This window comes from Pelophylax lessonae (genome assembly GCF_965119305.1).
Source record: "Pelophylax lessonae genome assembly, chromosome: 7".
Lineage (NCBI taxonomy): Eukaryota > Metazoa > Chordata > Amphibia > Anura > Ranidae > Pelophylax > Pelophylax lessonae.
In genome coordinates this window covers 61,043,277-61,057,227 of record NC_138774.1, presented here as the reverse complement: position 1 = coordinate 61,057,227, position 13,951 = coordinate 61,043,277, and the positions used below count along the sequence as shown (strand labels likewise).

At 44.1% G+C, this 13,951-nt stretch overlaps 1 protein-coding gene across 1 annotated transcript in view; it reads right to left on the bottom strand.

Moving 5' to 3' along the window:
- Positions 1-13,951, bottom strand: part of LOC309559769 (complement factor B-like) — a 190,574-nt gene that overhangs the window by 63,414 nt on the left and 113,209 nt on the right. Inside the window, exons 9-11 of the mRNA XM_082263204.1 lie at positions 10,260-10,358; positions 6,640-6,777; positions 1,581-1,687 (exon numbers count right to left, since the gene is read on the bottom strand). Of these exons, the coding sequence (XP_082119330.1) occupies positions 1,581-1,687; positions 6,640-6,777; positions 10,260-10,358 (344 nt within the window). The remainder of the gene's footprint in view (positions 1-1,580; positions 1,688-6,639; positions 6,778-10,259; positions 10,359-13,951) is intronic.

Genomic DNA, 13,951 nt, shown 5'->3' with positions numbered 1-13,951 from the left:
CGAGCTGAGCCACAGCTCCCTGTGTCCATTCACACATGGAGCCGCGGCCCAGCCCCACCCCCTCTCTTTCCTCATTGGCTCACTGAATTTGATGGACAGAAGCGTGAGCTAATGGTGCCACGCTGCCGTCTCAGCCAATCAGGAGGGAGAGTCCTGGGCAGCCGAGACACTCCTGCATTATTGCTGGATAGAGATGGGCTCAGGTAAGTGTTAGGAGGGCCGAGGGGGGCTGCTACACACAAAAGGATATTTCATCTAAATTCATAGAATGCATTAAGAATAAAAAACGTCTAACTTTACAACCACTTTGAGCCAGGTACACATGGGCCAAAAAATCGTCCGAAAATGGTCATTTCAGCAGGAATCATCCAACTTTTGGACCATGTGTACAGCTCCCTGTCTTACAGAAGCCAGTCTCAGAATCATGCTGGAAAACCAGAATCCAATCAGCAGTTACAGCCAATTTGTGTCCTAGCGGTGAGGCGGTCCCCCTGTCAGAACACAATAGCTCAGTGGGGAGATAGCTGTACTAACGTCAGATGTGGGTTGAACGAAAAAACATCTTCCTGTGAGTACCCGGCATAATGCTGCGCCCTCTCTCCTACCGCACACAGCGTGGAGGTTTTAGTTTGCCTCACCTGCCAACTGCCTGTAGCCTGTAAGGGGAAGCAGGGAATGCATAGCCTTGCCCCCTCACAGACCGGAGCGCAAATAAAGTGTATGCCATATCGTGGTGGGGGCAGCAAAATGCACCTTCACCTGAGTAGACAAAAGCATTGCACTGGCCCTGCAGACATGCCTAAAAGCTTTCTGGGAGGAGGAGTAAAAAGTCCCCACCAGTGTTCTTTGGAGTGCCGAATAGGTACAGGACACAGGCCACACCTCCCGGCATTGATGCACTGCATGTCAGAGCAGAGGCCGACTCATTGCCCAACCAGAGGTTCTCCCCTGGCCAGCCCCAACTAAACCGCTCCATTTCCCCCCCTGCAGCCCTCGGCCACCCCCCTGCTGGTCAGTTCAGGAATCCGGAGTTGGTGCCGAAGGCGCTATTCACCCCGAACCATGAGGTGAGCAGAGAGTACCAGGAGCAGAGCTTGAGCCTGGGAAGGGGTTGAGAGGAGGCAGGGAAGAGGGAGAGTGGGAGTGGGGCCGAGTTGCTGCACCATGGGCCTCTTTGTTGTACTTGCCACCTGGGCCAAAAGTTGCCAGTCAGCCCCTAAATAAAGATCAAACATGGAGTTCAGCTTTAGATAGGAACCTGAGTCCCTTTAGTCATGGCTCCACCTCTCCTTTTGTGTTTTAAGGCAAAAAAGAAAATGCCTCTAAAATCTGCGTGTTTTCTGCCCGTGTGCGTGGAGCCTTAGGCTTCATTCACACCGGCATATGCTTATTTTCTGCATGGAAAGCAGGTTCTCCCTGACAGAGCTAGCAGAAAATCCTGCATAAAGTATGTGCCTAAAGTATTCACATTTACACATGTACAATTCTTTAATGACCTTAAACATGTATTTGTGCAAAAGTATTTTACATGGTTAACCATCATTGCTGGTCTGGGCAAGAAATTAGTGTTCCCTACTTACGGTGATTGTAAGTTTGGCAATCCATGGAAATTGTTCATTATTATCTTTTATATCTTCTTGTGAGTGATCCTTGGAGAGCCCACACATCTCAAATGCACTTTTTTCATCTGAAAGGATAGGGGGAAAATGAAGAACCAATATATTAGCACTGTGTCCTGACAGCGGCACCAAAAGAAACAAGAACAAAAATCTCAGCAATAAACTGCGCTCAATAATACTATTATCTACCTTTCTGGCAGTGATTTTTCATTAACAAAATGTGAAAATAAAATTGAGCAACCACTGGTTATACTCTAAACAATTTTCTTTAGATTTACCTTCAACTATGTATGTAGTGCAAATGCCTGCCTGATTGCATACAAACTAAAAGTGTTTAGGTTTGACCTCATATTATATGGTTTTGGTAAATCAAAATGAAAATTGTACAAGAGAATTGGATAATGTATGGCCAGCCCTAATCTAATGAAAATGAATCAAGTGAATGGGTGGTAGCCAGCATTCACATAAGTTCCCACATCTCAAAGCAAAAAATAAAGAAAGAAAACGCAGCGATACCTTAGAAAACTTTAAACATATGATTGCACATTAGCAATAATGGTGGCACCCCCTTGGATAAAATTATATAGAAAAAAACTGTGAATGTGTTCCAAATTAAAACATAAAGCAATGTTTTCTCAATGTATGACAATATTCCATCAATATTATGCAGTTATTGATCCCATTAAATTGGAAAAAGTGATTTTGACCTATTTAACACATAGGCCAATACGTGAAGGTGAGCTGCTAGTGTATATATTGGAAGACATCACATGGTGTTTCATAATCAACCAATTCACTATTTATGGAGTGAGAGCGCACATTTAACAGCAAACTGTTTTTCTCAAGAACACATTGTATATACAGTATTTGTGCCCTGATATTGTTCGCATGGACTGGAACACAGTTTTTATTTTTTTTTTTTGTTTATGAAAGAAAGTAATGTTTGCTTATTTGATATTGATGGGATATTGTCATTATACATTAATGACAATATCTGAATATATGATTATAATAATATCTGATTATTAGGCCCTTGAGAGAGTGTGAAAATTCCTGTTGCCTGACTTTGTGGGGGAGGAAGACCCAAAAATCCAGTGGCCCTTATGGGGGTAGCACTACAGTTAGTTTAGGGAAAGATTGTTGCCTCTGTTTGACTGCCATGCCAAGTTATTTAGTAAAGCTTTTGAAACTTTGCCTTTGGCCTCTTTCACACAGACATTCTGATCGAATCCGCCTGTCAATTTTTCAGGTGGACCGGATCAGAATGTCCATTCTTCTTTAACCACTTGCCGACCGCCGCAAGTACATATACTGCAGCGGTCAGCCCCTCACAGGCAGAGTGACGTATCGGTTTGTCACTAGCCTGTGAGGCTCTGGGGAGCGAGCGCGCGCCGCCGGCGGTCACGGACCCCCCCGCGCGTGTGACCGGCAGACCAGATGTCCGCCGGTCACTCAGCGATCATCGGGGGAGAGGGAGAAAGGCAGGCGGCTAGTGTAAACAAGCCGCCTGTCATTCTCCCCTGTGTAGAAACACTGATCATACGGTTCTACTATGTAAGACCGTTGATCATTGTTCCTACAGCTCAAGCCACAGCCAATCACAGTTAGAATCACGCCCCTAGGGACACACACAGCCCCTCCCTCTCAAATAAAGTTAACCCCTTCACTGCCAGTGTAATTTTACAGTAACAGTGCATATATATAGCACTGATTACTGTAGAAATGTCACTGGTAACCCCAAAAGTCTCAAAAATGTCAGTCAAGGGTCCGATCTGTCCACCCCAATGTCGCAGTACCGCAAAAAAAAAAATCGCAGATCGCCGCCATTACGCGTTAATAAAAAAACAACAAAAATGACAAAAATCTTTCCCTTTGTTAGTAAACGCAATAACTTTTGCGCAAACCAATCAAAATACGCTTTTTGCGATTTTTTTTTACCAAACATATGTAGCATAAAACAAATTGGCCGAAAATGTTAAAAAATTTTGATTTTTACATTTTTTTGGGGGAATTTCATATAAAAAAATGTTAAATTGTTATTTTTGCAAAATTGACGCACTTTTTTGTTTATAGCGCATGATCAAAAAATCGCACAGGTGATCAAATACCACCAAAAGAAACCTCTGTTTGTGGGAAAAAAAGGACGTCAAATTCGTTTAGGTACAGCGTCGCACGACCGCGCAATTGTCCGTTAAAGTCACGCAGTGCCGAATCGCAAAATACCCCCTGGTCTTTAAGCAGCCAAATCCTCCGGGGCTTAAGTGGTTAAGGAGCAGCAAGGGTAAATGGACATGTGTCAGTTTAAACCCGCCTACATCCAATCCGATCCACCAAAAACAGACGGCTCGGTATACGAATCGGATCGGATGGTAGTCGGGTGTAAACAGACAGGTGGTCCGTTTACATCTGGCTGTCCATAGAGAAGAGTGGTCTGTGTCTGCTCTGCATGAGTGGAGCAGACATGGACCTGTCATCAGCCTGCTCAACAGGGATTAGCAGAGAGATCCCCTGCTGAGCAAGTGGATCGCAGCCGCAGTCCGCCCCATGTGAAAGGGGCCTTTGCCACGCTGTAAGGGGTGCAATGCAAGTAACTGGCACACATAGCCTACAGTTTGGGTCAATTAAGCAAATTGGAGTATGAGGATAATGGTACAAGGGTTAATACAGTGTGAAGATATCAGTGGTTACCAGGGGTAATGAAGGCTTCTCTAGCAGCCTTTCGTAAGCATGTACATGTGACCGGTGCGATAGCCTCTTGCAGGAGGACTTGTCGGCACTCCCTCTGTGAGTGGTCTGTCTCCCACAGCAATGGGAGCAGATCAGCTCCACAGAGATCCCCTGCCTGTACACAGGTACAGAAGAGGAAGAGTTAAGTAAAGTGCACGCATGGAGACAGCGCTAGGTGCACAGATCCCATATATTTACTGAGAGTGACATATCAGTAATACAGTGGACAGGTGGAGCAGGTCCCTCCTAAATGCATCAGTGACCGTGGTGGTGTATACTTAGATGAAACGAGTTTACTAGAGCTCGGTCATCTGTTCAAATAAAGGTACCCCATGTGAAGGGCAGTGACCTTATTCAAAGTGTCTAGCGTAGCCCAGAAGAACCCACCCTGGGGCAGGCTTCTCATGTGACCCTTGCTTGGCCATGAGAAGGGAAACATTGAGGACGTGACTACCACTTCACAACCCCTGCCCTACCCACATACTGGTTAAGAGAAGTTATCTGGTCTAAATTACTTTGGAACAGAGTGTGTTTTACAGAGAATTGGAGAACTAAATGTTCAACACTAGTTAACACTTTAGGTTATTAACCGGTTGCCGACCGCCGCACGACTATATACTGCGGCGGTCAGCCCCGGCCAGGCAGAGTGACGTATGGGTACGTCACTCGCCTGTCACTGACTTGAGAGCCAATTGCGGGCAGGCGCGCGCCCGCTGCGGCTCGTTCACTGACAAGTCAGTGCGTGTGACCGGCGGACCCGATGTCCGCCGGTCACACTACGATCGCTCCGGTGAAGGGAGAAATGTAGGACCTTTGATCTTTGTTTTTACACCAATAGCCATGTCCCTATACAGTTAGAATCACGCCCCTAGGACACACTTAACCCCTCCCTCTCCAATAAAGTTAACCCCTTCCCTGCCAGTGTCATTTTTACAGTAACAGTGCATATGTATAGCACTGATTACTGCAGTAATGTCACTGGTAACCCCAAAAGTGTCAAAAATGTCAGTCAAGGGTCCGATCTGTCCGCCGCAATGTCGCAGTACCGAAAAAAAAAAAATCGCAGATCGCCGCCATTACGCGTTAAAAAAAAAACACCAAAAATGACAAAAATCTTTCCCTTTGTTAGTAAACGCGATAACTTTTGCGCAAACCAATCAAAATACGCTTTTTGCGATTTTTTTTTACCAAACATATGTACTGTCGCATAAAACAAATTGATTTTTACATTTTTTTGGGGGGAATTTCATATAAAATAATGTGAAAAATATTGTTATTTTTGCAAAATTGATGCTCTTTTTTTGTTTATAGCGCATGATCAAAAAATCGCACAGGTGATCAAATACCACCAAAAGAAAGCTCTGTTTGTGGGAAAAAAAGGACGTCAAATTCGTTTAGGTACAGCGTCGCACGACTGCGCAATTGTCCGTTAAAGTCACGCAGTAAAAAAAAAAAAAAATCGAAAAAAACCCCCTGGTCTTTTAGCAGCCAAATCCTCCGGGGCTTAAGTGAGGAGTGACAAGGAGGTACAGCAAGGTTGGGAGAGGGATCGGTGGTGGCTGGTGATGGAGGTTCTGTAGACAGTGGTGGCTTGGTACTTAGAACACTGCACTGAGTGGCTATGTCCCTATTTTAGGGCCCACTGTGGAATGAAACTCTCCTAGGGACTGGGCCTGGAACCACATGTGTGTGAGAGATAGCAAAATAAGTGTGGTAGCTCCCTTCTTTAATTTTTGGACTGAACCCGAGTAATGAGTAAAGTGTGTTGTGAAGAGGTGGTGGATGACAATCAGTGGCAAGCAATATTCCTCTAAAAGTGTCTCAGAAGTCAGTGGCGGGACAGGTGTCACTGGATGTTATCCTTCTGTATGCTGGGCCCCAGTGAAGTAGTTTGGCCACCAGCCATGAGGTGGTGCTAACCCACATGTGAAACTGAGTACACTACAACAACCATGCAGTTCCCCCATGCTGACATAAAGAAGGGAGATTCCCTGCCCTGCAGCTACATGTACACAAAGTGGTGGGGATCATTTAATTTTTGGCAGGATCAACAGGTACTGTAATTTTCTGTGATTGTATCTTTTTGTTTTAAGAGAAAAAACAAAGGAAAACGTGCATGTATTGTTGATACTAAATATGTTTTTTTTTTTACCCAGATACCCCCTTTAACAACATAGCGTATACCTTACATACCGGTAGTTTTAGCAATTTGTTATTGTTTGATAACATCATGAGGTAAGATCATTTCTTGGTCACATTTCCTTTTATATAGATGATACAGAAAATGACTCACCAATTATTTCATCAAAGGCCTTCTTCAGCGCATCTATACTTTCCATCTGGAAGACGTGTTTCTCTCGATCCTTTTTGGAGGCAATATCATTGAGCTCATCCTGGCTGATGTCATCACCCAGGCCGAACGCATAAATATCTGTGCAGGAGAAAGGAACATTGGCCTCATTATAATGGCTGTCAAGCCATAAGCTTTTTTTTTTTTTTTTTTTTTTTTGAGCCTTGTCAGTGTAGCGCTACCCCTGGAAGGGCCGCTGAATGATGCTTGTCCTCTGGAACTGCCCTGACCTTGCAAACACCTCGACCCTTCTGACAATCTAGGTCAGTGATGGCAAACCTTGGCACCCCAGACAATTTGGAACTACATTTCCCATGATGCTTGTGCAATCTGCAGTGTAGGTAAGCATAATGGGAAATGTAGTTCCAAAACATCTGGGGTGACAAGGTTCGCCATCACTGTTCTAGGTTCATACATGGCTTAGGCAGACAATGTTCAGTAACATGGTCACCAACAATACCCAGCACAAAGTAAAGGCAATGATCATGGATTTCAATAACACTGTTGAAATAGGTAGTAGATCAACACAGATAATAATAAATAGGCAAGGTAAACAGACAATAATGAACCACTCGGTGTAGCAATATCAATTATAGTGGCACTTCCTAAGGCTCCGTTCACAGATATGCAAATTGGATGCGTTTTAAATGTGCAGTGCGCATGCGCTGTAAATTTAAAGAGTTCTGCGCGTTTTTTAAGTACTGCAGTGCGGCTCAGATGCAAATTCCAGGCTCATTGCCTTCTATGGGAACGCATCTGAATCACACATCGGATAAGTTTTGAACACAAATTCAATACAAAAAGAAAACATTGTGGTCTGGTACGGATTTTAAGGTCCCTTAGGTCTTATATTGATTTTAAAAGGGAACCCTCACACCAATTTTTTTTTTTTTTTTAATGGCGTGGTGTCCCCCCCCCCCCCAAGATCCACACAGCCCCTTGTGACAACATCAATACAGCATGCACCAGTCGGTGACGTCACGAGGGGGTGTCAGGGGGTGGTGTTGCTAGGTGGCCCCGCCCCTAAGCTATTTAATAACTGTCACGCGGCAGAGCAGGCAGACAGCAAGAGCCTTTTGTGCGGGTGGAGGCTTTTTTATTTTATTTTTTTAGGGTCCAGCCTTGGACTAGGTAGGGAAACATGGGAACCTCCGACATGTGGACTCAGGAGGACGGACCCGTCTGCTCTCCAGCAGAGAAGTATGTGAGTCAAAAATGAACAAGATCAAAACACAACGTTTTTTCTTGGAGAAAAAACAACAAAGCCCCATGGGTAGGGGAATAGCTGCCCAAATAAGCAGAACATTAAAACTGGTGTCCAGGCCAAAGAGGCTTAGAGCCAAGAGGGGGAGAGGAGACAAAAACATCTCATGTCTCATCAGGTGGGAGGCTTGGGAATGCATGCATGTTGGGGAGTAGATGCAGACTTCTTCAGCTGCCCCTTAGCAGGGGTCCAGAGCCGGCTAGGAGTAGTAGGAGTGGATCTCCCAAATTGATGTGGTAGAAGCAGTTTATCCTCAGGAAGTGGGGGAAAACCCAGGCTTTTTATAAAAGCATCCCCTTCGTGAAGATCTCGTATACTATGTTTGGTACCATCACGGGTGACAATCAGGCAAAAAGGAAATCCCCAGTAGTAAGGAATTCGATGCTGTTCAAGATGGGAAGTGATAGGACGCAGATTCCTCCACTTGGTGAGAGTAATAGGAAATAGGTCACTGAATATTTGAATCTTAGTACCTTTGTATTCAATCTGCAATTTATTACGAGTGGCCAAGGTTAATACCTCCTTACTGTCATAGTAATGGAATCGCACAATAACATCTCTAGGTCTTGCTCCTGCAGGTGGTTTAGGGCCCAAGGATCTGTGGGCACGATCTAGATGCCAGTCAATGTCCGCAATAGTGGGGGCTAGTGTGTTAAAAAGCCCTTGTAGATATGATCGAAGATTGTTGTCGCCCACATTTTCTGGAAGACCCCAAAAACGGAGGTTTTGTCACCGTTCCCTGTTCTCTAAGTCTTCCTGCTGTAATTGCAATTGTTAGACCGAGCGTTTCAAAGCTGAATTTTCTTCCTCTATTACCTGTACATATTGCACAAGATCATCAAATTTATTTTCCAAGGCATCCCTGCGTTCGCCTGTCTGGGTGATTTCCCCACTCAGCTCCTGAGAGATCTTGCCCACCTCTGCTGCTATATTTCCTGTTATTTGGTGTAGCAAAGCCTGCAGCTTTTCATACAGAATGTCAGGGGTTAAAACTGCCTGTGTGGGAGGCAAGGGAGACCCCGAGATAGCCAGTGTAGCTGGCATATTGCTGCGGGTGCCCTCAAATCTAAGCAGGGGGTTCATGGAGGCAAAATGATCTGCAGGTGTAAGCGAGGCCGGGGATTGTGGCCTAGTAAGGAATCGATCTATGGCCGATTGCGAGGGTAGAAGACGTGCTTTTGCTGGCCTATTGCCCATGGGGTACCCGTGGGTCTCAAAAAGGGAAAACGCCTAACCCCGATGCTGTGGAAGCGGATAGTAGCTGAGCGGGGGTCACGTAGAGCAGACGGAGTCCGGAGCTCAGTCCTCACATGTCCGCCATGTCCAGAAGCTGTGCATGCGCTCCCTCCCCCAGTCTGTTTTAAAGGATGCCCATCCCTAGGCTCTTTCCCTCATATGTTTTTTAGAAATGCAAGAAAATATCTTATATTTGGGGTCAACTGGGAAATTATGCTTCTACAATCTCTGGCAACCATATCCACCTTTCTCTAACCAACTGTCTATTATTTACGCCCATCCCAGGGATTTCTATGCCACATAGGAGACTCATCCAAAAAATAAGTGTTGCCATACACTGGCTTATTGCCTTCCACTGGAAATCTCCCTTAATCCCTATCAACCAACTAAAAGCGAGAGTAAATACAATTAACCTCATGGAAAAAATATTCCATACTCTATATAACTCTATGCACTTCTTTAACAAGAAATGGAATCCTTGGTTCAAACACTCTGAGATTCTTTTTCAGACTACAAATAACTAGCTTTACTCCTATTATTGACCTTTTAATAACAAAATATACATTGTTCATTTAATCTACAGTATGTTATATTACTTATACAGTATGGATGTTTTCTTTGTCACTTAGACCACATTATCCGTATATACCGGTATCTATTATGATGTTTCTAAAAACCCACTCAGCAACTTTATCATTCAAATGTAAATCAATTTTATACCTTTTCCACCTTTTTACAATGCATTATTATGGATGTGCTGTATTTACTTGTACCCCCATTTTATACCGAATAAAAAAGTTTGTAAACGAGGAAAGCTGTAGTCATGGTGGCCTTAAGTAATCAAGTGCAATATGAAGCATCCATTTTTCAGAAGAAAGTCTGTGCAGCTCTTATCTGGGCCTTACAGTAATGATTTCTGGATGGGGGCTGAAGGTAAGTATGAGACCTGTACCATGGTATTAGTTGTACTTTAAACTCATTATTTGACTTTGTCTGCTATAGGAAAATGCTCAACAGTCTTGATTTAATGGTACCCCATTGGATGATTGTTTTTTTTTTTTACCCAGATACTGCTCCCGGTCATTTTGGCCCTTTTTTATCTCCAAAAGCTCTCTGATCTTCCGGACTTCCACAGCTGGGTTTCCTCCCATATTGTACTGTCCTGAAGAATCACAAAATTAGTAATTAGAGAACATATATAAGCAGGTTGGCAGTGGAGAAAAAAGGTTTACGCATGGCTAAACGGGAATATATAGCTGAGATAAAACTGCTTCTAATTGAAACCCAAATTACACAATTATACAGTACTATTTTTTTTTCAAAACAAATAAGGAATTCCCATTTTCTTTAACTGGATACTTTAAATCAGAACCAGACAAACCTTTTAAATGTGTAATGAAAATTGAAGATCCACCTCACTCACAGTCCCTTAAATACAAAAGGCTAGAAAGGCCCTTAAAAAGAAAAAAGTTTACACCCAAAAATTTACAAATGATTCACAAATGTGCTTAGTGTTCCTCTTAGGAGTCCCAAATCAAGTTAACCACTAAGCACATTTGTAAATCACATAAATGTGCATTTTTCTTTTTTAAGGTAATGTGGCCACGTGATCAGCCTCTCCTGTTGTCCTTTAGGGGGCCATTTATAGCATAGATGAACCTAAAACACAGAGGGGTATCATGCAGTTATCGTTGCTTAACCACTTAAGCCCCGGAAGATTTTACCCCCTTCCTGACCAGGCCCTATTTTGCGATTCGGCACTGCGTGACTTTAACGGACAATTGCGCGGTCGTGCGACGCTGTACCTAAACAAATAATACGTCCTTTTTTTCCCACAAATAGAGCTTTCTTTTGGTGGTATTTGATCACCTCTGCGATTTTTTGATCATGCGCTATAAACAAAAAAAGAGCGACAATTTTGCAAAAATAACAATATTTTTCCATTTTTTTATAGAAAATTCCCCCAAAAAAATGTAAAAATCAAAATTTTTTAAAATTTTTGGCCAATTTGTTTTTTGCTACATATGTTTGGTAAAAAAAAAATCGCAATAAGCGTATTTTGATTGGTTTGCGCAAAAGTTATTGCGTTTACTAACTAAATGAAAGATTTTTGTCATTTTTTTTCTTTTTTAACGAGTAATGGCGGCGATCTTTTTTTTTGCGGGACTGCGAAATTGCAGCGGACAGATCGGACCCTTGACTGCAATTTTTGACACTTTTGGGGGTACTAGTGACATTACTACAGTAATCAGTGCTATACATATGCACTGTTACTGTAAAAATGACACTGGCAGGGAAGGGGTTAACTTTATTGGAGAAGGAGGGGTTAAGTATGTCCCTAAGGGCGTGCTTCTTACTGTGCAGGGATGTGGCTTTTCATGTAACAGCAGAGATCTACGGTCCTACATAGCAGGACCGTATGATCTCTGCTGTTACACAGGGAAGAATGACAGGCGGCTTTGTTTACATTAGCTGCCTGCCTTTCTCCCTCTGTAACTGATGATCGCGAGTGACCGGCGGACATCGGGTCCGCCGGTCACTCGCGCGGAGGTATCCGTGAACGAACGGGGACGGGAGCGCGCCTCCGGCGGCGCACGCTCGCCCCCTATTGGCTCACAGGCTAGTGACGTACCGGTACGTCACTTTGCCTGCATGGGGCTAACCGCCGCAGTATATGTACTTGCGGCGGTCGGCAAGCGGTTAAAGTGTATCTAAACCCCAAAAACAAAAATTTAAAATATATAGCAGCCTACCAATCCTTAGAGGTGGTGGCTGCATTTGTTTTTTATTTTAGCCTTTTATCTTTCTTTATTATCGCCTATTGATCCTACTGTAGCACTGCCCCCCCCCTGTAGAGACTGCCGGATATCAACTCTATGGGCTCCCCTGGTTACCAGCACACGGTTTGAGTAAATATAGTTCCTACATTCCTCTTGGCTCTTCACTGCAATAAACAGTCCGGGGGTATTGGCTTTTTTTGTTGTTTATTTTATAATTGGGATAACAGAAGGGAATAGTGGGATACTCCAATTTAACTATTCACAATATCTGAGGACTTCTATCGTCACAACTCTGCTTGTAGATATGGAAAAGCCAGGCTGTTAATTCATCCTGCCACTTTAGATGAATGGAGTTAAGTCTCTTGTTTTCTTTATCCTCTCTCACAAAATGACTTAGTGAACAGTATTTTATCTTCAGGATACTCTCCCTAGCATCCCCTCTCTCTCTGCTGACACCCGTCCACTGACTATCCTATGAGCAGGGGTGGCTCCCCTCAGGTCAGGCCCCTTGACATGAGTTCCTGTACTCAAGATACTGCAGAAACAGGACCTCCAGTGTCTCCCATCTCAGTCAGCTACCCTGCACCTCTGGGTTCAGCTCCTCTCAACCGCTAATCTGGCCCTCAGGAAGACCTCCTGCGACCGCATGACACCTCTACAGAGAAGGAGGCAGCCACCCCCTCCCTCCGGGACTCCGCTCTCAAATGAAAGACAACAAGCACATGTGCTCCTGGCTTTTATACAGTATCCCAGCATGCACTGATGCGACTTGCCCTCTGCCAATCATCAAAGCCTATGCACCAAACACTCTCTAGAGCAGGGATCCTCAAACTACGGCCCTCCAGATGTTGCGGAACTACACATCCCATGAGGCATTGTAAAACTCTGACATTCACAGACATGACAAGGCATGATGGGAATTGTAGTTCCTGAACAACTGGAGGGCCGTAGTTTGAAGACCCCTGCTCTAGAGTATCCCACAAACTTGGAAAAGGGGAAAAGGGAAATAACTTATGTACAAGGCCATGGGGCATACCCCATTTGTGGCCAGTGAATACTAGAAGTTACGTGGAAAAATATATGACTCTGCTGTACAAATATTCACACATTTATGTGCATACACACATATCAAGTGCATTTACACAAACGCATCCCCCCCCCCCGTGCCAAACAAAAATCAGCTTGACAGGTGAAGGTATTACCCTATCTAACTAACTAGATACAACACCAACATTGTATAGAAATTTACATTGAATAGTGGAGGGCCTATCCAGACCCGGAAGTCCCATGCAAGCCTGCAAAGGAAACAAAAGTTAAGCACAAGATGTACATTGTTACCTATTCACGGTGAGACTGCCCTCTCCTCAGAGGCGACCTTCTCACCAACATTATCACTAACTGACATTCCCGTAGAGATCTTTATCACTCCAGGCCCCCTAAGGGCACGCTTGACTCCACGTCCCTTTGTGTACCTATAATAGACAACAAACAGATCCTGCCAGGCTGACTATCTAACACTACACCATTGATTCCTACCGAGAATCATATTTTTGACGAAATAATAGGCACAGTCCCTCCCAGACACCAGGGCACTGACTCTCTATCCTATTATAGTCAGACTCACAAGTTCACCCAACTGGTGTTCACAGTGTCCTCTCCTTCTGTAATACAGAGGCAACACATCTTCTTCTAGTGACAAGCTATTTAACTTATCTAACTTGTGAGTCACTGCAAATCTCTTCAGGGGGTCCTTCACTCTGGCATCCCCTTCTCTGAAGAGACAATGAGCCACTACCTCCTTTTCCCAAGGTAGCAACTCACACAAACTTCTTTCAACCGGCCCACTGGCCTGACAGGATCTTCACAAAGTGTCCTTTGAGCAAAGTATCTTTGTAAGGCATCCTCTTCCATCCTTCAGCCAACCTGGCCCAATGGCCCAAGTTCTCCGCAGAATGTCTTTAACAGCATTTTGTGA